We start from the raw sequence: 23,412 nt of genomic DNA, 5'->3' as shown, positions 1-23,412 counted from the left end.
CCTCCAGATGCTTCTCTGACGGTGTGACTTTATCTCTTCTTGCTATGCAACTAGCTCTGTTCTACCTCCATCCCACAACCTCTTCCCACTTGTAACCCATATTTGTTGCTTGTATTTCCTGTTCCAACAATGTGTTAAGCAACATCTGAAAGCCGGAAGACAGTTACCCCTCACGCCAGTTTCCTAATCATCACTAAGCCCTTGGGAAACGTAATGGATCAGCGAGGCCCCAGATGCAGATGTGATTAGCACACTGGTCAGTCAGCCCACAAAACATTTTCACCGAGTCCTCTAAAGTGTTGCATAAGGTAAAGATAACGTTAAGTCTGTGGAGGCTTCCGTTATCGGGAAAAGATGCTGTAGCGATCTTTTCTGAGTGTCTTCTACTTGCGACAAACTGGACTTGGGAGGAAAGCAGTCTGCCAAAGCCTGAATTCAGCCTCCAAGGTATCGATTCCCTCTCCATAGACATTCCCCTTTCTTTTGCATCTTTTGTTAAAATGCCTCCCAGTGGACTACTGGGGATGTCTGCAAAGGTCTCTGGTTGGTTGCTGTGCAGAGGTTTGGAACATTTAACTGTGAGCATGGCTTCTCTTTAGGATGTGATGATTCCTTTGGAGCCATGATAGAAAGTGTTAGACATAATAATACAGCAATTTCTTTGGGAAAATGTGGGTATGGATACACACACAGGCACACACACAGGCACACACACCTCTTAGATACATTAATCCCACTGGCTGCACCTGAGCTTGTCTGCCAGCTCTGACAATGAGGGGTGGTCTGGATATGCCTGAAGTATGGGGTCTGCAAAGTGCATTTTGGCATAGCTCAGGGGACAGTAGAGAGTAATGATAACTCGAGATGGATTGCCAGGTTCTGATTTTTAGCTTCTCAAATTGCTGGCTGTGTGGGCTTGGGAAAGCTACTTAACTTCTTTGTTCCTCAGCTTCTTCGTCTGTTAGATGGAAAGGATCATAACAGTAGTACCCATTCATCTGCTGTTGTGAGAACTACATTAGTAAACATGAGTAAAGCCCTAGAACAAATGCCTGCCATATACTAAGAGCTGGAGAGCTGAACTTAACTGGTAGTTTCCTAGAAAATCTACATTTCTCTGATTTTTTTTTTTTTTTTTTTTTTTTTGGTGACGGAATCTTGCTCTGTTGCCCAGGCTGGAGTGCAGTGGTGCCATCTCAGCTCACTGCAACCTCTGCCTCACGGGTTTAAACAATTCTCCTGCCTCAGCCTCCTGAGTAGCTGGATTACAGGCACGTGCTGTTACAACTGGCTAATTTTTTGTGTTTTTAGTGGAGACAGGGTTTCACCATGTTAGCCAGGATGATCTCAATCTCCCGACCTCGTGATCCTCCTGACTGCGTGATCCTCCAGCCTTGGCCTCCCAAAAGTGCTGGGATTACAGGCATGAGTCACTGCACCTGGACCATTTCTCTGATTTTTTTTTTTTTTTAACAAACAGATAACTGATTTAACCAAATTTTAGAAAACATAGTTTGTTTCACCCAAAGGCTGAAAATTCTCCCTGATTATTTTGATTATTTGAAACAAATCAAGTTAAATAATTTGGTTAGATATTTGCTCCCTTCAGAAATGCTCTTGGAGTTTCTTGGGATGAGAGGCTCCAGTGCTTGCAGAGGTATTTTCCATTATCATTTATCAGGATGGCTACCTGGGACTGGACCGAAAGTCTGGTTACTGATTGAACATGTGTTAACTGCTTGCCATCTGATGATTCTGAGCTAGGCACTGGAGTTGCAGTGATGAGTAGACAACGAGGTAACAGATAAGTATCCAGGCAATTAACGCTCAGGCTGAGTAAGTGGTATGAGAAGGAAAATTGAGGAAATTCTGAGAGCAAACAAAAGGGGTGCATGCTTCTTCCAGACTTGGCCAGGACTAAAAACAATGTCCTGAAAGTATGACATGTGGGCTGAAAATCAGTCTGGAAGGGCCGAGCACAGTGACTCATGCCTGTAATCCCAGCACTTTGGGAGGCCGAGGTGGGAGGATCACCTGAGGTCAGGAGTTCAAGACCAGCCTGGCCAACATGGTAAAACCCCGTCTCTACCAAAAGTACAAAAATTAGCTGGGTGTGGTGGTGCACACCTGTAATCCCAGCTACTTGGGAGGCTGAGGCAGGATAATAGCTTGAACCTGGGAGGCAGGATAATAGCTTAAACCTGGGAGGCAGAGGCTGCAGTGAGCCAAGATTGGGCTGCTGCACTCCAGCCTGGGAGACAGAGCAAGACTCCAACGCAAAAAAAAAAAAAAAAAAAAAAAAAAAAAAAAAAAATCAGTCTGGAAGGAGAGCAGAAATTATCCAGGTTAAGCTTGAGGGGACTTGTCTTTCAGGAATAGTGGGATAGCACACAGGATTGAAGACATTTGCGGACTTGGAACTTCTGAAGGAAGACAAATCAATAAAACAAGGCTGGATGGAATTTTGAGACAGGGAGCAGTGAGAGGTGAGGCAGGAGACACAGGAGAGAGATTATCTGTTCATAAGGCAGCAACATTCTCCATATTGCATGCATCTTAGTTCATTAGATATTTAATCCAAAATACATACAAATTTCCAGGTGGATAAATTTGAAGTCTTGGCTTTTTGGCTGTTCTTATTTATACTTCTTGCAGATAATTACATTAGAAACTCATTCATATAGAGTTTGCTTTAAGCTTTATTGATCTTCCCTTGCTCTTGGGTTCTGTGCAGTGTTGAACATGGGAGGTTAAGGGCTCCTTGTCATTTCACATTTATCCATATTTAAATACATAGAGAATGTAATTTAATCTTAGCATGAAAATCAATATTGGTAGGAAACTTTGATGAGGAGTATTGGTAGGAAAATTTTATGACATTTATAATAAATGTTTTATCAGTATTGGTAGGGAACTTTTATGAACTTTTATAGCAATTCCCAGTGTAATAATAAAACATGACCTGACTCTCACTTTAAGTCAGTGCTTAGTAAATCTGTCATCACACTTAAATGAGAGTCATACATGCCCCCAGAACAGAGTATCAGAAAGGTAAACATCCTGAAAGTGGCATGTATTTAGTTTAACAAAAAAATTAAGTTACTAGAAAAATGAATCTGGTATATAGTTTATAACAAAAAGTAGAAATTAAGATACAATTCTTTACTTTCTTTTTTAATAAAAAGCTTTTATTTTAGGTTAGGGATACATGTGCAAGTTCATTATATAGGTAAGTTCGTGCCACAGAGCTGTGTTGTGCAGATTGTCACCCAGGTACTAAGCCTAGTACCCAATAGTTATTTTTCCTGATCTCCTCCCTCCTCTCTCTGATAATCTCCAGTGTGTGTTCCCCTCTATGTGTCCATTTGTTCTTATCATTTAGCTCCCACTTATAAGTGAGAATATGTGGTATTTGGTTTTCTGTTCCTGTATTAGCTTTCTAAGGATAATGGCTTCCACCTTCATCCATGTTCCTGCAAAAGACATGATCTCATTCCTTTTTATGGCTGCATAGTATTCCATGGTGTGTATGTACCACGCTTTCTTCATCCAGTCTACAACTGATGGACATTTAGGTTGATTCTATGTCTTTGCTATTGTGAATAGTGCTGCAATGAACATTCACGTGCCTGTGTCTTTATGGTAGAATGATTTATATTACTATCTTATTCTTAACCCAATCAATAGTTTTGGCAGAATACAGCATCATTTCATGTGTTTATGGTTCATCTCATGCCATGTCCCTCATCACTTACAAAAGCATATAAGCATTTTGCAACTATTTCATGTTGGAGGGTACTATGAATTAGGAAGTTACATTGCCCAACATTCAGAAGCCCAAAGTAAGCATTATGTGTATACTTTAGTGATACATATTTTTTAGCTGTAATGATTGAGGTGGTTGTTTTGTGACTCTTATATACAAACTTGAAGTCCTTTTTGTCAGAAGGCAGAGTATAAGTTAAAAGTTGATACTATCTGTTCATAGGTTAAGAATCCCGTACATTATCAAAGTCAACTCTTCCAATGTTAATATCAAATTAAAATTACTCCCATTTTTACAGAAGTGAAAACTGAGGTTCCCACTATAAGACCATGCAACTAGTAAATGATGAAATCTGGATTTGAATTTGGATCTTCCATAGTGCTTAAACTCTATCATGCTATGTTGATACTCAGAAAGATATCTTCTATATAGTGCTATATAATGTAATGATTGGAAAAATATTGGACCTCAGAGTAGAATGTTTTTAGTAGAATCTGAAATGATTTATAAGCTATATGAGTTTGGGTAAGTTTCTCAATCTCTCTATACCTCAATTTTTTTTCATCTGTGAAATGAAAATAATAATAATAATATTATAACAGGATTAAATGTATTAATACGTTCACAGTATCTAGACAGTGCCTGGCATATAGTAATAAGTACTAAATAAATGATACCTACTACTATTACTGGAATCTGGCTAAAGCCGTTATTCTTATAAAGAGACCACTGCTCAGAGGAACTATATGTCTGGTTGCCCTCGACTGATTTGAAGAAAGGCAGGGACTATATATCAGTGCATGCAAAATGAGAAAGAAATTGCTCTTTACCATTCCAAAGTTGAGTGAAGTACCAAGGCCTACTACAATGACCCGATGAGGTCTACTACTCCAAGGCAAGACAGCACTGAATATTGTACAAACTCTGTTACTCTGCCCTGGTGTCCCATTTGTGGAGAGTCATCTTAATGTATGGACAGAATTGAACCCTTCTGGAACACTCGAAATTTTAGTAGCTAGTGGAAAAAGGGAAAGCATGAAGCCTTTGGATTTCTTTTCTATTACAGCGATAAACAACCCCCAATGGCCTCCCACGTAGTCGATAATGCAGAACTGGGGTCAGCCTCTGCCCACGGTACCCCAGGCAGTGAGGCGGGACCACACCAGCTGAATAATTCTGTCTACCAGCCCATTGATGGATCACAAGATTATCAGAAAGGAAAATTACAAGTTCTTGGGGTAAGTCAGCCTTAGTTTAAACATTGATTTAAGAGGGAAGAAAATAAATACAGTTGACCTGTGAACAATGTATGTTTGAACTGTGAGGATTCCCTTACACGTGGATTTCTTCCACCTCTGTTTGCCATCACGAGACAGCAAGAACAACTGCTACTCTCCCTCTCCTTCCTCAGTCTATTCAACATGAAGAGGATGAGGATGAAGACTTTTATAATAATCTACTTCCACTTAATGAATAGTAAATACATTTTCTCTTTCTTATGATTTCCTTAATAGCGTTTTTAGTTTCTCTAGCTTATTGTATATAACATGTCACATACAAAATAGGTGATAATCGACTGTTTATGTTAATAGTAAGGCTTCTGGTCAACAGTAGGCTATTAGTAGTTAAGGTTTTGGGAAGTCAAAAGTTATATATGGATTTTCAGCCATGAAGGGTGTGGGCATTCCAAACCCCAATGTTGTTCAAGAGCCAACTGTATCATGAGGAAAACCTTGCTTATGCTGAGAAGGAGGAAATTCTGAGTTATTTATCACTGAGTTAATGAAGAATTGGAGAAAACACTGGGACTTATTATAGATCTGGGGAGCAGAAATGCAGAGCCTTTCTTTCATGGTAGAAAACATCGAGCCTTGGAGAACAGATTCCAAGACCCTTCATTTTTGGTTTTCTGCTTTTTGACCAGCCATTTTAGGAGCCTGAGCTCTATGAGGCTTATATTCTATATTTTAAATTTAAAAATTGGGTTGAGAGGCCAGGCGCAGTGGCTCACGCCTGTAATCCCAGCACTGTGGCAGGCCGAGGTGGGAGGGTCAGGACGAGGTCAGGAGATGGAGACCATCTTGGCCAACACGGTGAAACCGCTTCTCTACTAAAAATACAAAAATTAGCTGGGTGTGATGGCAGACGCCTGGAATCCCAGCTACTCAGGAGGCTGAGGCACGAGAATTACTTGAACCCAGGAGGCGAAGTTTGCAGTGAGCCAATATCGCGCCACTGCACTCCAGCCTGGCAACAGAGCAAGACTCTGTTTTAAAAAGAAAAAAAAAATTGGGTTGAGAGAAAGGCTGAGTACGACATGGCTTATCCTCTGTCTGCCTTCATCATGTTATGGCCCAAAAGCATGCCAGGAAGAGACTTTGACTCCATCTACCTTACCTGCCATGTCTCCTTTACTCTCCTGCCACTTTCTGAGAGGAGTTCCTGAGAATGAATAGAAATGTGGGGGAGAGGCGAAGATGAAAGGCTACCACTGGAATTGGTGCGGATAGTGTGGGACAAAAAACTCTTTCAGATAAGCTCTTATTCTGTTAATTTAGGCTTGACACTTTAACCATTTCAAGCACCGACATCTCCTTGCTAAGAAAAATTAAAATGGTCTATTTTCACTGTCCACTTTAGTATATGACTGTTATGCCTTTTTCCCCTTCTTCTTTCAGGCCATCCAGATCCTGAATGCAGCAATGATTCTGGCTTTGGGTGTCTTTCTGGGTTCCTTGCAATACCTGTTCCACCTCCAAAGGCACTTATTTTTCTTCACCTTCTACACAGGCTACCCATTTTGGGGTGCTGCGTTTGTGAGTATTCATACTCCCCCGGCTGTGTGTTATTTCTTAGATACCACTGCTGGAGATGTGTTTGATGACAAAAGTATTGTTTGTAGGTTATTGGAAGGTTGCAGGCTGTGGTTTTGATTTGCAATTCTTGAACAACCAATTAGAAACAAGGAACTCTTTTTTTTATTTTTTTAATTAAATTAATTAATTAATTTATTTTTTGAGACAGCATCTTGATCTGTTGTCCAAGCTGGAGTGCAGTGGTACGATCTCTGCCCACCGCAACCTCTGCCTCCCCAGTTCAAGTGATTCTCTTGCCTCAGTCTCCCAAGTGGCTGAGATTACAGGCATGCACCACCATGCCCAGCTAATTTTTGCTTTTGTATTTTTAGTAGATATGGGGTTTCACCACGTTTCCCACGATGGTCTGGAACTCCTGACCACAAGTGGTCCTCCAGGCTTGGCCTCCCAAAATGCTGGAACTGCGAGGCATGAGCCCTGATGCCCGGCCAAAAACCTCTTTCTGATTAAGAGAAATCACATTTGCCAAGTACAAATGAAGTCCTAAAAATTATCTTATATCTACATGTTACGTTTATAGATACTTAAAAAACGGAATGAAAAATGGGTATTGATGAATTGCCTTGTGGTGCAGCAGAGAGTCCTGGCTTGAGAGTTAAGAAATTTGTCTGCTGATTATTGTCTGAAAATCAGAAGAATCATTTCCACTATCTGGGTCAACATGCGATCAGAAAAAATAGGGGTGATTTTAAAATGTATTCATTCAGCTTTGATTATTTGATTATTACTTCCCTGATAGTTCAGTTTTTAAAAGTGAATGATATGTTTGTTGGCCATTTGTATATCTTCTTTTGAGAATTGTCTATTCACGTCCTTAACCCATTTTTTGATGGAATTGTTTGTTTATTTCTTGGTGATTTGTTTGAGTTCACTGCAGATTCTGGATATTAGTCCTTTGTCATATGTATAGATTGTGAAGATAGTCTCCCACTCTGTGGATTGTCTGTTTACTCTGCTGACTATTCCTTTTGCCATGCAAAAGCTCCTTAGTTTAATTAGGTCCCAGCTATTTATCTTTGATTTTATTTCATTTGTTTTTGGGTTCTTGGTCATGAAATCCTTGTGTAAGCCATTATCCTAAGTGAAGTAACTCAGGAGTGGAAAATCAAACATCTTATGTTCTCACTTATAAGTGGGAGCTAAGCTATGAGGATGCAAAGGCATAAGAATGACACAATGGACTTTGGGGACTCAGGGGGAAAAGGTGGGAAGGAGGTAAGGGATAAAAGGCTACAAATTGTGTGCAGTGTATACTGTCTGGGTGGTGGGTACACCAAAATCTCACAAATTACCACTAAAGAACTTATCCATGTAACCAAACACCACCTGTTCCCCAATAACATATGGAAATTAAAAAAAATTTAAAAAAAATAAGATTTATAAAACTCATTGCATGGAAAGACAAAATAAATGAATAAATAAATAAAATGAGCAACATCAAGTACAATTTTGTGTCCTAGGATGTGAATTTTAAAAAGGAGGTTTGTATGACTATTGCTGGATATCTGCTAATTGAGGGAGGGCCAAGAAGAAAATGGTTGAGACTTAATATTCCTTTATCTGTTTTACTTCCTATTTTCAAACAGTTTTGTAGTTCAGGAACCTTGTCTGTTGTAGCAGGGAGAAAACACACAAGAACATGGGTAAGTAGCACTTCCTCTTTCTCTATGATCAGAGGAGTGGAAATATGTTATGCATAAATGGTAGGAGAGTAGGGGTCCAACTGAGACACTGAGTATCATTTACTGCACAAAAAATTAGTTTTCTTAACGTATTCAGATGGTAGGTAAACAGAAGATCACATACATTGTGAGGATGCATTCCTAGGATGCTTGCTCTGAATATTGGTGAACCTGAAGCTTAGAAAAAGTCTTATTGATTTTTATGTGTTGTCACGTTTGACCAATTCTACTTATTTGGAAGTAAGAACTCCCACCACTAACTAGTTTCACAACTAAAAGTCCAAACTTCTATTCCTAAACAACTGCTAAGTCTCTATGATGTGTTCTTAGTGAGTCATGTAGCCACTGATACTCCACTTTCCTACTCCATTCATTCACTTTCCCTCCTCCATGGATAGCTATTTTACCATTTTATTCTGTCCTCAAACACCAATCCTGCTTCTCTCATCCGTACTCTCTGCTGATGATTTTTCTGTCTCTTCTGAGAAAACTGAAGCCATTAGAAGATAATTTTCAGACCTCCACTACTTAATGGACTAGATCTATACCAATATATTTTTTCTTTTAGCCTCTTACCATAGGAAAATTTTGTGATTTTCTTTAAAGCTGATCTCCCTATTTGAGTATAAGATTCCATGCTTTTTTTCCCCACACAAGTGCATCAATTTAATTTGTGTCTCTTGCTATATATATATATTTTGACAGAGTCTCACTCTGTCACCCAGGTGGGAGTGCAGTGGTGTGGTCACAGCTCAGTACAGCCTCCACCTTCTGGGACTCATGCGATCCTCCCACCTCAGCCTCTTGCATAACTGGGACTACAGGTGTTTGCCACCATGCCTGGCTAATTTTTATCTTTTTCCTTTTTTTTTTTTGTAGAGACAGGATCTTGCCATGTTGCCCAGGCTGGTCTCAAAATCCTGGGCTCAAGCAGTCCTCCTGCCTCAGCCTCCCAAAAGGCTGGGGTTACAGGCACGAGTTACCTTGCCCAGTCTTTAATCAGCATGTAAACATCCAGTTACTGTTCTCAACATAAAAACAAAACAAAACAAAACAAGAAAACCTTGACATTATTTCTCTCTGCTAGGGACAGGCACCATTCATATTTCTTTCTGTAGCTAAACTCCTTCAAAGGAATCATCATGTTCTTTCTCTAATTTCTATCTACCAGTTTCAATTAAACCCACTTCAGTAAGGCTTCATTTTACTCCCTACTATCTTCTGTAACTGCTGTCTTTAAGATCACTGAAAACTTCCACCTGTGCTAAAACGATGGTCAACTCTTGATCCTCATCTAACTTAACCTATGAGTAGCATTTAGCATAGTTAGTCTCCCACCCCTCCTTCCAAGAATTTCCTCACTTGGCTTCCAGCATACATTGCTTGGCTGGTTTTCTTCCCATCTTTTGGTTTCTCCATCTGTCTCCTTTCCTGGTTCCTCTCCTTCTCTCTGACCTTTTAATGTTCTGGTCCCCAGAGCTGAATTCCTTGCCACCTGCTCTTCTCAATCTATAAGAATCTACGTACTTCTTCTGTGATCTTACACATCCTTATGACTTCAAATAACATCTATATGCCCACAACTCTGAAATAAGTATTTCCAGCCCAGGTGTCTGCCCTGATCATCAGACTGGCATGTAAAGATCCAAAACTCAACTCCCAGTTTTCTTCCTCAAACCTTCTCCTCATGTCAGCTGATGGGAACATTATCCTTCCAGATTCCCAGACCAAACACCTCAGAATAACCCTGAGTCTTCTTTCTTTCACAGTCCTGAATCCTACTTTTCAGCAAATAATGTTGGCTCTACTTTCAAGCTATTAATATATCCGATTTTGACCTTTTCTCATCTTTCTATTGATGACATTTCATCCAATCCACCTTGTCTCTCCTAATCGGGCTTCTAGCTTTTATCATTGAACTTCTCTTTGCCTTGCTGGAAACAGTGATCCCTTGAAACCATAAAGCCAAGTATATCATTTATTTGCTCTAAATCCTTCATTGGCTTTGTATTTTTCTTAGAGTTAGAAACAAGGTTCTTTTCATGATCTGCAGAGCCCTACATGTTTTGGCTCTCTGTTAACTTTCCTTCTTCTTCATTTCCTAATATTGCCTTCGTGTCTCCAACACCTTTGGCCCCCTTGCTTCCCTAGAAGATTCTGGCCTCAGGACTTTGAGTGTTTCCCTAATCGCAAGGATATTCCCCCAGATAGACTCTTGGCTGGCACCCACAGCTCTTTCATGCCTCTCCCCAGTGTCATTTCTGTTTAATATCATGAACCCCCACTCCTCTCTTTGAATTCCCAGATTCTCCTTATCCCATTCTGTTAGCCCCTAGTACTTAATCATTTTCAAAAATATTATGTAATTTACCTATTAGTATGTTTACTTTTCTCTTTGTTTTTATTGCTAGAATATAAGCTCCATGGAGGGTGGGGGACAAAAATCTTTCTTTGGTCATTGATGTTTGCCTGGCATCTAGGATATCAATGGGTGTGTAAACGATATTCAATTAATGTTTGTTTCAATGAATTGTTGCCAAAGGAATGAAGTATGTGCTGCATGTATTAATTGAAAATTCTTATTCTTTTTTAGATACGAAAGAGTTTTGAAATGAACATTGCCAGTGCTACAATTGCAGTAGTGGGGATTGCTTTTCTCTCAGTAAATTTAGCAGTTAATATCCAGTTATTAAACATTTGTCAGTCTTCAACGTCACCGGACCTATGCAATTACATGGGCTCCACATCAAATGTATGTTTTTGAAAAATGTGTATAATTATAAAACATTTCAAACAATCCAGAATGTACAGAAAAATAATATATCAGGTACCGTGCTGCCATAATTTGAATTTTGTTTGTTTGTTTGTTTGAGATGGAGTCTCGCTCTGTCGCCCAGGCTGGAGTGCAGTGGCCGGATCTCAGCTCACTGCAAGCTTCGCCTCCCGGGTTCACGCCATTCTCCTGCCTCAGCCTCCCCAGTAGCTGGGGCTAGAGGCGCCTGCCACCTCGCCCGGCTAATTTTTTGTATTTTTTTAGTAGAAACGGGGTTTCACTGTGTTAGCCAGGATGGTCTTGATCTCCTGACCTCAGGATCTGCCCGCCTCAGCCTCCCAAAATGCTGGGATTACGGGCGTGAGCCACCGCGCCCGGCCCATAATTTGAATCTTAGGTGTGCCGCCTGTTTGCTTTATAATGAAGGTCAAATTAGATAATCCCTTGAGTTTTCTCACTTTTGAAATGAGATAACAATAGTACCCATCTCATAGGATTGATGTGAGTATTTAATAAGTTAACATATGATAAGCAATTAAAACAAGGCCTAGCGTATCATGTTACACAATTAGTAATATTACTATGACTACTACTATTACACTCCCCAGAGAGATTTTTTTTAAGTTTCATTTCATAGCTCCTTGCTTAATAAAACAAACTTGAGAGATTTACAACTTTCTCTGCAATCTGGAATGTTCAAATAATGACTTGAAGTTTTGAAGGACTGCACTTTAGAATGAAATGAACATGGTGTTTTCAAAGGAAAACTTTTTAATAATCTTACCAATTTTTTAAAAATTTGTGTTTCAGAATTCTTCCTCTTCCGAGGTCTACTTAGAAGTTAATATTTTCCTTTGGAATTATCCATTTCATCCCAATGATCTATGAACCGTTAATTACAGACCCACTGCTAAGCTTCCTGTTTTCTTTTTTTTTATTATTATTATACTCTAAGTTCTAGGGTACATGTACCCAACGTGCAGGTTTTTTACATGTGTATACATGTGCCGTGTTGGTGTGCTGCACCCATTAACTCGTCATTTACATTAGGTATTTCTCTTAATGCTATCCCTCCCCCATCCCCACACCCCAAGACAGGCCCAGTGTATGATGTTCACCGCCTTGTGTCCAAGTGTTCTCATTGTTCAATTCCCACCTATGAGTGAGACACTACTTATGGAAGTTTGTGTTCTCATTTTCTTTATTATATTTTTAATGATCTAAATTTATATTTGTCAGAGCCTGATTTTTCTGTGAATTTGGTGGTATTTTTCCTCCAGGGATATATTATTTGGTTGCTTCTGGGTGCCTCAGGAATAATGGTAGAATCACTAGCCCAATAATTTTATTTTGTGTTTATATCAGCGTAGTGTTTTAGTTTCTAGGGATAATGTAAATGCCTAAACCCCTAAGAAGTGCTATTAATGAAATCATGGAAGAGTCATTTTTGTTCATTTTCCTAAACTGCCTACTCCTCTCCTTAGTTTACTACTATTCAAATTGGAAGATGTTAGTGATAGTGTCAGAATTTTGTTTCTACAGCTTCTTCCCCCTGTAGCTACTTCACATGGGTTGACATAGAAATGCGACACATCTTTCTCTTCAGAGAAAATGTTTTCATGCTTTTAGATTGAGATACTATCTCTTCTACAGTATTATGTGTGTTTGTGTCTTTAATTTATGGTTCACTTTGTTCCACTTTATGGGAGGGAGATGTTGTAGTCTGGTTTCCTGCTGACATTTTTTTTTCCTCTGGATGTTGCCACTGGGTTTGATATAAGGCATCATATCCCCTAGGGCATGGTGTCTCTACTGCTGATTCTCACCTCGCTGGAATTGTGCATAACCATCTCTACCTTCGCCATGTTGTGCAAAGCAAACTGCTGTAATTCAAGAGTGGTGAGATTTTTCAAATGAGTAATCATCCACATGGTCTCAAAGCCTCCCTGTAGGGTTTGAAGCTGTTTCTGACTCTTAGAAATAAACTTTTATGTGGTAATGACTTGTGGAGTTCCTGGAATTAGAGATTTATGAATTTTAGAGGTGGAATGAAGGGTAGAAAAGAATTTAGATGTGAAAATGCAAGAGGAAATACTGTACTTAATATATGAGCATACTTTCTCATACAGTTGGAATTAAGTGAAATTATTTTCTTATAACTTGTGACTTTCTACTTGTATGACCTAGGAAAAATTAATAATTCTTTTTAAATTTTAGATATATTAACTGTAAGATGAAAATAATATTTTCATTCTCTTCTAATGTTTGTTGTGAGGACTGTGTATATAATCTTTACAGCATCTGGCACAGTAATCATCAATGAATGGATTTTTTATTGTTGATGATTATGATGATAACAGGAAAGGATGGGAGAAGAAGGAGATAATGATCCTGTTCTTGGACATTAATGTTGTTTTATTTTCTAGGACATTTCCTCACCTCCCAATTCTGTGGAATCAAGAATGCCTCCTTATGAAAATAATTCTGAGAGCATGAATATTGGACCTTAAATCTCCAGTGACTCAGAGCTTCACCCACAAACTCGGGAGAACGTGAGCCTATCTCTAAAGCTCAATCCTTCTATCACGGCACCAATTACAAGAACCTTGGACGACTCTATCCTTTCTCTCCTAACTATAAATCCTATTTGTGTGTTGTGGGTATGGAAGGACAGATACATTTCTGTAGGCATTCTTGGATATTTGTAACTTCTATGATCATTACTCCAAAGTTGTTTCCAGAAATTGCTTCTATTTCTTCTTACCCACCTACTCCATTGCTTTATGAGGTTTAAGGAAGGAAGGCAGTATAATCACTATTTAATATATTTTTTCTAAAATCCAACTTCTGACCACCCAGTCGGAAGACAAAGGAGACATTTTTTCCATTACAGAGAAATGCTTTTTGACTTTAACATCAGCATTACAAAAAGTGTCAAATAAAAAATTACCATCATTATCATTAAAATATTTTCACTTTTTATTTGATGAATGAAATTTATTTGAAATTAGTTAATTAAATAAATTTAAAAATTTATTTGAAAAAAATTTTCATTAAAATAAATTTGAGATGAGAGGGTTAAGGCTCAGGGATTTTATTTTATTTCAGTGAACTGCTGGAACTCACACATGCCCTGATATGTAAATGATGATTTATGTTGGTGAGTCTGACAGCAAGCCCAAATGAGTTCTTCAAAGGACAATGGGAAACTGTAAAGTAGAGAAGTAAAGAACAAGGCCTTTAGAATCTGCCACATCTGGGTTCAAATTCTGAAACCATCACTTATTACCTGTATGAACATGGGCAAGTTACCTAATCTCTTTGACCTAGTTTTCCTCATCTGTAAAATAGATGTAATAATAACAACTACTTGGTGAGTTGCTATGAGGGTTAAATGAAAATAAAAAGAAAATGTGATACAGCACCACAGGTACTTGCTAATAATGTTGCTGTTGTGGTTAGTCTTGCTGTTGCTGGTAAAAGCTAAGGTGGGATTGTGGTCAGATGTGCTGGAGAGAGAACAGTGGAAACCTTACTTACACTTCCATTGTGGCTCCTGGTATAACCTCCAACAACTCCAATAGCCATCTTTTCAAGGTGGCAATGTGGCATGGAAACTTCCCTCAGTTCCTCGTTTATAAATCTGCTAAAGCACTTATATTTCTTATGCATACATAGTCAAGATAAATAAAATGTATGAATAAGAAATATAAGCACTTATTGTGTGCATAAATTTATACCCATAATTTACTCTTAGCTACTTGTATATCATATGTGCAAAGGTTCTTCTCTACTTCTTGGCTAGTTATATAATAAATATTTCTTTATTTTTTAATCCATTCTGCAGCGGGATAATTAAGGAATCAGAGAGACCGAGGGGTTGAGGAGGAATTATTTAATTATTTAGGTGCACCCACCCAGTCTGGTTTACATCCAAAGGACTGAGCCCCAAACAAAGAGTCCGGTTACCTTGTAAGCATTTTGTGGGGCCGGGGGAGATCTGTGCAGGGGGAAGCATATTACAGAAGTGAGAAACAAAGACAGTTATTCAATTAAGACATGTATTACATTATTTCTTGCTTTTCAAGGAAAAACATGTTTTACGACTTATCTGCCTAGTGACCTTGCAACTGCACAGCTAGAGAAACAGTTTTCACAATGCCTGGGAAAGGGAGAGATAAGGCTCACTAGTCACAGAAAAACAGGCAGTTGATTTTAAAGGACTCCAGCTCTTTCTCTTCTTCAGGGGGAACTGGGTTTTCTTACATACAACTGAGTTTTTGCTTACACATTCTTTAATTTATTTTAATTCCTGTTCCAATTCAACAATCATTTAGGGAGTGCCTACTATGCATCATGTATTGTGCTAAGAGCTTGGCATACAATAGAGAATGATGCATAATCTCCGCTCTTAAATTGTTTGTAGTGGGAGATACAGACCCCTAGAAACACACAACGGCTCTGATAGGAAGAGTATAGGAATCTTGAGAAGCACATAGGACGAGCTTCTAAACCAGGTTAGAAGACATGTCAGTGATAACTTTTCAGAACACTTTTCTTCTCAGCTGAGATCTTAAAGATAACTGAGAGTTAACAGGATGGAAGAAAAGAGGATACATTCAAAGGCCTTTAAGTTAGAAAAAAGTTTGAATATTCGAAGAATAAACTAGAGACTTTACTGGGTCTAACTTCAGTGTATAATGGGCAGATGGAAAAATAAAAGTTTGGAGAGAGGTGGACGTCGCAAGAGATTATAAAATGACAACTCTGTGAGTTTTAAGAAGCAATTGAAAATGTATGCAGGTTCCAGGTGCGGTGGCTCACGCCTGTGATCCCAGCACTTTGGGAGGCCGAGATGGGGTCAGGAGTTTGAGACCAGCTTGGCCAACATGGTGAAAACCCATCTCTACTAAAAATACACAAATTAGCTGGGTGTGGTGAAACACGCCTGTAATCCCAGCTACTCAGGAGGCTGAGGCAGGAGAATTGCTTGAACCTGGGAGGCAGAGTTTGCAGTGAACTGATATTGCGCCACTGCACTCCAGCCTGGGCAAGAGTGAGACTCCATTTCAAAAAAAAAAAAAATTTACGCAGGGATGTCCTGAGACTGGCTTCTGTTGGTTTGTGGAAGTCAGTTTTAAATTTTCAGGGTGCACAGGTCAACATAATTTGGGTAGCTTGAAGTTAGCTCTGATGGGAGGATTTACACCACAGAGATGGGAAAAACCACAAGTTTCAGCATTCCTGTGTAGATTTTGCCTGCAGCAAATACTACTGTGTTGTTCAAAAGCTGATTTTGTTTCCCTCATTTCTCCTTTATTTATCATTTAAATGTTTCAGTAAGGAAGATTTGTGTCTTCTCTCATTTGTTTATTAAAGCATTTATATCGTTATGTACTCATGAATATTTATATTATTCTTTTGGTTATGAGCAATATTTATTTTGTTTCTCAAAGTTTTCCAGCTTTGGCCATTGGGAGCTGAGTTGGCTCCTGTGTAGTTTTGACATGCTCCACGCCACCCTCCCCTTTTTAGCACTTTCATATTTTCTGGAACTACAAGATTCTTCATGTTATTTCACCTGCTGCAGACTTAGAATTTTCATTTCTTCAGGGAGCCCTGGTTTCTTTATTTAGAGAACTATGTTTAGAAAACCTGACCTGGGGGCAAGATATGCTCATTGCTACTGTATGTCACTGCTTTTAGGCCTGTCAGGTCTCTGAGCCCAAGCCAAGCCATCAGCGTCCCCTGTGCACGTATATGCCCAGATGGCCTGAAGTAACTGAAGAATCACAAAAGAAGTGAAAATGCCCTGCCCCACCTTAACCGATGACATTCCACCACAAAAGAAGTGAAAATGGCCGGTCCTTGCCTTAAGTGATGACATGACCTTGTGAAAGTCCTTTTCCTGGCTCATCCTGGCTCAAAAACTCCCCCACTGAGCAGCTTGTGACCCCACCCCACCCCACCCCGCCCCCCCCACTCCTGCCCGCCAGAGAGCAATCCCCCTTTGACTGTAATTTTCCTTTACCTACCCAAATCCTATAAAACGGCCCCACCCTTATCTCCCTTCGCTGACTCTCTTTTCGGACTCAGCCCGCCTGCACCCAGGTGATTAAACAGCTTTATTGCTCACACAAAGCTTGTTTGGTGGTCTCTTCACATGGATGTGCATGACAAGGCCCTCTTAGGGGACAAAGCTAAGAAATATATGCAAGTACACTACCCATGCACGCACATATCTATATTTATTACCATATGTATGTATGTATCTATCCATCACTCTCTCTTTCTCTCTATCATGAATTCCTACTGATAAATTCTACTCAAATATGGTCACACAGGGTCCATTCTAGCAACCTCCCAACCTTGCTTATTTATAACCTATTTTCTGAATATGTAAATCTGGCAACAATTTCCACAATTTATTTCCTTACCTGTTTAACGTTAGTACACATGTAAATTCATTTCAGAATTGCTAACCAGTATTTTTGTGAGAAATAAATTTGCTACCTACAGTACACTGTTTGTGTATAGTTCTTTTTATCCTTAGCTTTAAGGTATGCAGTCAAAGTAGCTGTTTTTTATAAATACTTAGGCCAGCTCCTTTTAACCTCTACCTCTTTCAATGAGGTTGGCATGCATTTCTAAAGTTGTTTAATTTATTTTTCACAGCTTAAATTTCATCCTGCATTCCACAGGTATCTTGGTTAATTTTTATTTTAAAGTAGCATACAGTAAAGTTCATTATTTGCAAAACACCATTTTATCAGTTTTAACAAAACATAGAGTTATGTATTCACAGTACCATACAAAGCCTTTTCATCATCCTAAGAGTTCCGTTCTGTAATCTCTTGAAAATAAACTTCTCTCCCCACCCCAAGCTCTGGTAACAACCAAACTATTTTCCATATGAATAGATATACAGATACAGTCTTTTCATATGATATTCTGGAAAAGACTATGTCTATATATCTATTCATATGGAGGCAGTAGGGTGAGAAGAAGTGAAGGCAGAAATCCAGTCATGAAGGGTATAGTGGGCCAATTAAGACTGAATCTTTCATAAAGCAATGGGTGTTATTGAATGGATTTCAGAGGATGGTGATACTACTAATAATGCCAATTTGAAAGGTCACTATGACTGCATTATGAGTAACAGTTTTGAGAGGGCTGGTACATAAGTGAATATGTAAAAAAGAAACCCAGTAAGAATGGTATTAACAGTGTAAAGTTGGACAATAATATGAGCTTGGAATCCAACAAGTATACAAAATCAAGACAATTTTAGAATTGGGAAAATTTGAGACTAAAATGATGGTGTTAGGAAAGCTAGATATCTACATGGAAAAAAGTGATATTGGGCCGTTATACCATTTACATAAATTAACTCAAAATGAATTAGAGACTTAGATGTAAGATCTGAGATGATGAAAATTCTAAAAGAAAACATAGGGAAATCTCCTTGACATTGGTCTTGGCAATAATTTTTTTGATAAGATGCCAAAAGCACAGATGACAAAAGCAAAAATAAATAAGTGGAGTCACATCAAACTAAAAAGTTTCTGCATAGCAAAGGAAACTAACAAATGAAAAGTCAATATATAGAATGGGAGAAAATATTTGCAAGCCATTTATCTGATAAAAGGTAAATATGCAAAATATGTAAGGAATTGCTACAATTCAGAAGAAAAAAAAAACCACATAACCTTATTTTTAAAAATGGGCAAATGACCTGAACAGGCATTTTTCTAAAGAAGACATACACATGGCCAACAGCTATATAAAACATGCTGAACATTACTAATTACTAGAGAAATACAAATCAAAACTATAATGAGCTATCACCTCACAGCTGTTAGAACAGCTATTATCAAAAAGGCCAAAGATAGCAAGTGTTGACCAGGGTATAGAGAAAAGCAAACCCTTGTACACTGTTGGTAGGAACATAAATTGGTACAGCCATAGGGAAAACAGTATGGGGCTTTCTCAAAAGTTAAAAATAGGTCCAGCAATCCCGCTTCTGGTATATATCCAAAGGAACTGAAATCAGTGTGCTCAAGAGATACCTGCACTGCCATGTTCATTGCAGCAATATTTACAATGGCCAAGATATGAAAACATCCTAACTATCCGTGGACAGATAAATAGATAAAGAAAATGTGGAATACATATATAGTGGAATATATTTTTTAGTGATAAAAAGGAAGGAAATCCTTCCATTTGTGACAACACGAATGGAACTGGAAGTCATTATGCTAAGTGAAATAAGCTAGGCGCAGAAAAACAAATACTGTATGAGCTCAGTGAACCCCAAAAAAATTGAACTAATAAATGCAGAGAGTAGAATGATGATTATCAGAGACTAGGGAGCAGGGGACAGGAGGGAAGTTAGGCCAAAGGGTACAAAACTTCAGTTACAAGATAAACAGGAGCTTTTGAGCAGCCAGATCCAGGGACAGAGTCTCAGCTTCCCGCTGCGCTGCTGCTGCCTAGAGACAGCTGAACCCCTGTCCGCCCTACTTCCACCTACTCCGGACACAGAGCATCCAGTCATGGAAGACAGTTGAGGCAGAGCCAGTGCCTTGGGCAGCCCTCAGAAAAATCAGAACATACGGTTCTCTCTTTTTCTTTCCCTTTTCAGGGAGCTGGGGTTTTTTTTTGGAAAGGGGGCAGTTGTGGTTCAGTGTTTGTTTTGCTTATTTGCTTTGCCCTGAGATGGAAGGGGGGAATGTGGCATGTACTAGCTTGCTATTCAAACTGCAGCCTTTGTTCTTAATGATGCCCATGTGTCTAGGGTATGCCAGGTCCTGTCTGCCCTTGCCTGAGATAGGCAAGACAGAAGCAAATGCCACAGCAGTCCCCAGAAAAATTAGAATGCTGGACTTATAGCCCAGTGTTTTCATTCCTTCACCAAGGAGAAGCTTGAGGAATCTCCACACTGTTTTCCACAATGGTTGAACTAATTTACACTCCCACCAACAGTCTAAAAGTGTTCCTATTTCTCTGCATCCTTGCCAGCATCTGTTCAGTTTCCAAACTTTTTAATCATCACCATTCTAACGCGTGCAAGATGGTATCTCATTGTGGTTTTGATTTGCATTTCTCTAATGACCAGTGATGATGAGCTTTTTTACATATGTTTGTTGGTCACATAAATGTCTTATTTTGAGAAGTGTCCGTTCATATCCTTTGCCCACTTTTTGATGGGGTTGTTTATTTTTTTCTTGTAAATTTGTTTAAGTTCCTTGTAGATTCTGGATAGTAGACCTTTGTCAGACGGATAGATTGCAAAAATTTTCTCCCATTCTGTAGGTTGCCAGTTCACTCAGATGATAGTTTCTTTTGCTGAACAGAAGCTCTTTAGTTTAATTAGATCCCATTTGTCAATTTTGCCTTTTGTTGTGAAAGGACACAAAGATAGATGTGTACCCGCCCCCCACCCGCTACACCCTTGTTCTGCTCTCTAATCTTTGCACATACCAGAGATTTCGTAAGTTCTGTGAGTACCTGGTTTTCTGCACGTACCAGAGATTTTGTTTTGCACATACCAGAGATTTTGTAAGTTCTGAGGCAAGGTCACAAGACGTGTTTAAGTAAGATAAACTCTTGCTGCCATAAACCTGCTCTCCCGCCTCAAAGTTTGAACCAAAATATCAGAAATGGCGGGAACCAATCATAGTTAGCCAAATCGCCTTGTTCAAACACTAGCCAATCATATATCTGATTTGTATAATAACTCTATGCCCACTTTTCTTAGACTATATAACACTGCTCGGAGCTCAGTGGGGGAGCTCTCCTGCCCGTCTCGTTTCACGAGCGAGGGAGAGTTCCAGGTTCGAACCTGTAATAAAGATCCTTGCTGCTTAGCTTTGACTCTGGACTCTGGTAGTCTTCTTCGGGGAATAAACGGTCTAGGCATAACAGTTGCATTTGCTTTTGGTGTTTAGTCATGAAGTCTTTGCCCATGCCTATGTCCTGAATGGTATTGCCTAGGTTTTCTTATAGGGTTTTTATGGTTTTAGGTTTTACTTTTAAGTCTTTAATCTGAGATAGTATAAATTTCAACTTGTAACATGCAAATTCATACATATTTATTTTATTTCAATGCTCAATGTAGAGCATTCAGTTTGAGAAAACAATTGCTCATGTGGGATACGAAAGCAAATTTTTTGTAAGTTTCAAGAAATAAATCTAGTATGTAACTGAAAGAGGAAACCTTGCTTGTCAAAGAGGAAGCCAGAGATGTGGGGTGGGTGAAACACGTGTGCAAAGACCGTGCTAGAGGAGGAAAGATACATGGTAGGGAAGGGGTGTTAACTCTGTTATCTCTTCCTTTCAGGTAGCAGCATGGTTAAAACTCATCTTGATAACTTTGCCTCAGCAAAAAAGCCAGTCATTTTGTCATATGTTTCAATGTTATTATTGTGAAAGATGACAAAACATGACTGTAGGGAACCAAAGTGTAGGCATAGAAGATAATAAGTAACTTACGAAGGGGCAAGGAGGTGGTTGTGAAAATTGGGATAGGAAACAATTTGGAGTCCATAAGGTATGACAGGTTCTGATTTGCATTTTGCAAGGTTCTGTTGACAATTCTCACAAAATAGCATCGCGTGAAAACACCAAAGACCATCTTCAGTTTGTTTCCAGTCTAAATCTCAACTTCAATTCCTGATTATTTGCTGCACAAATAATGAACTACTATAAACTACTAGGAAACGCCACACAGAACCATGACTTCAGGACTTTGCCCAGCAGGTGTGGGGAAATTTCACTAAGAAAGAGGCAATAAGGCTGGGTGTGGTGGCTCACGCCTGTAATCCCAGCACTCTGGGAGGCTGAGGGGGGTGGATCACCTGAGGTCGGGAGTTCCATCCAGCCTTACCAACATGGAGAAACCCTGTCTCTACTAAAAACACAAAATTATCCGGGTGTGGTGGCGCATGCCTGTAATCCCAGCTACTCTGGAGGCTGAGGCAGGTGAATCGCTTGAATCCAGAAGGCAGAGGTTGCGGTGAGCCGAGATGGCATCATTGCACTCCAGCTTGCGCAATAAGAGCGAAACTTCATTTAAAAAAAAAAAAAAAGAAAGAAAGAAAAAGAAAAAGAAAGAACGATAAAATGAAAATTCGTGGCTGGGCACAGTGGCTCACTCCTGTAATCCCAGCGCTTTGGGAGGCCGAGGTGAATGAGTCACCTGAGGCCAGGAGTTCAAGACCAGCCTGGCCCACATGGTGAAACCCCGTCTCTACTAAAAATTCAAAAAATTTAGCTGCGTGTAGCTGCACACTCCTGTAGTCCCAGCTACTCGGGAGGCTGAAGCAGGAGAATTGCTTGAATCTGGGAGGCGGAGACTGCAGTGAGCTGAGATCGTGCCATTGCACTCCAGCCTGGGTGACAGAGTGAGACTCTGTCTCAAAAAAAAGAAAAACAAGCAAATAGAAAAATGTTGATGCTATCATTTCAATTTTAAGTCTGGACTCAAATGTTACCTTCTCTGGGAATTCCTTCCCTGAAACTCTACATATCCCCTATCAGGTAGAATTGTTATACCCTTCTATGTGTTCCAACATCCTCTAGCCTCCAACATATTGGGTAATAATATATCATTTATTTTTGTTCTGTTCTGCTTGATTGTGGACTAGAAGGACCTGGGATTTTGGCATTCATCTGTGCATGCACAGTGATAAGGGCAGTGCCTGGCATGGAACATTAAGTTCTTTTTGGATGAACGTGTAAGTGAGTAATGTCTATTCCTTAATTCCAAAAGCACCTTGGTTATGTCCACCAATTCCTGAAGACACCATGGGAAGATGACACCTGAGTTAATAAACTTGGCTACAAAAGCTATACAAATATGTCTTTTAGTATCCTCTGTTTATGTAAATATCTTAGCTTTCAACAAAAAAATTTTCTTTTTCACATTCCCCCCAAAAAAACCACACATGATTAGAGGTGTGATTTTTAGTATCTTAAATATTATTGAAGAGCCATTCAAGGTTATGTTTATAAATAAACTGAAATAAAATAGATTAAAACCTTCTCTGAATCTTATCTGTACTGATTTTGCTATGGTCTAGCTACTTATGGTGTTACAATGATCACATGGTTTAGCCCTGATTCTAACTTAGGCATACCATTCAGTCCAATGCTGTTTAGATTTGCTCGTGGGATTTGTTATAAAGTTCATGCCTCTCAGTGTTTTCACTGTCCCATTCTTGCCACTGTAAAGATCTAAGCACCATCAGTCTAATAATTTAGCAGACAAGGGAGTCTTCTTAGCTTTTACGCACTATCAGGTATGGTTCACAG

At 39.2% G+C, this 23,412-nt stretch overlaps 1 protein-coding gene across 1 annotated transcript; it reads left to right on the top strand.

Moving 5' to 3' along the window:
- Positions 1 to 270: 270 nt before the first annotated feature.
- LOC105464613 (membrane spanning 4-domains A3) lies at positions 271 to 17,591 on the top strand. Its single transcript, XM_011712633.3, has 7 exons — positions 271 to 447; positions 4,833 to 5,004; positions 6,445 to 6,582; positions 8,229 to 8,285; positions 10,918 to 11,076; positions 12,895 to 12,996; positions 13,524 to 17,591. Exons 2-7 carry the CDS (start codon positions 4,849 to 4,851, stop codon positions 13,605 to 13,607), a joined length of 696 nt encoding a protein of 231 aa, XP_011710935.2. The 5' UTR covers positions 271 to 447; positions 4,833 to 4,848; the 3' UTR covers positions 13,608 to 17,591.
- Positions 17,592 to 23,412: the final 5,821 nt, after the last annotated feature.

The sequence above is a fragment of the Macaca nemestrina genome, chromosome 12 (genome assembly GCF_043159975.1).
Source record: "Macaca nemestrina isolate mMacNem1 chromosome 12, mMacNem.hap1, whole genome shotgun sequence".
Taxonomy (NCBI): domain Eukaryota; kingdom Metazoa; phylum Chordata; class Mammalia; order Primates; family Cercopithecidae; genus Macaca; species Macaca nemestrina.
This window is presented reverse-complemented; position numbering and strand designations above follow the sequence as displayed.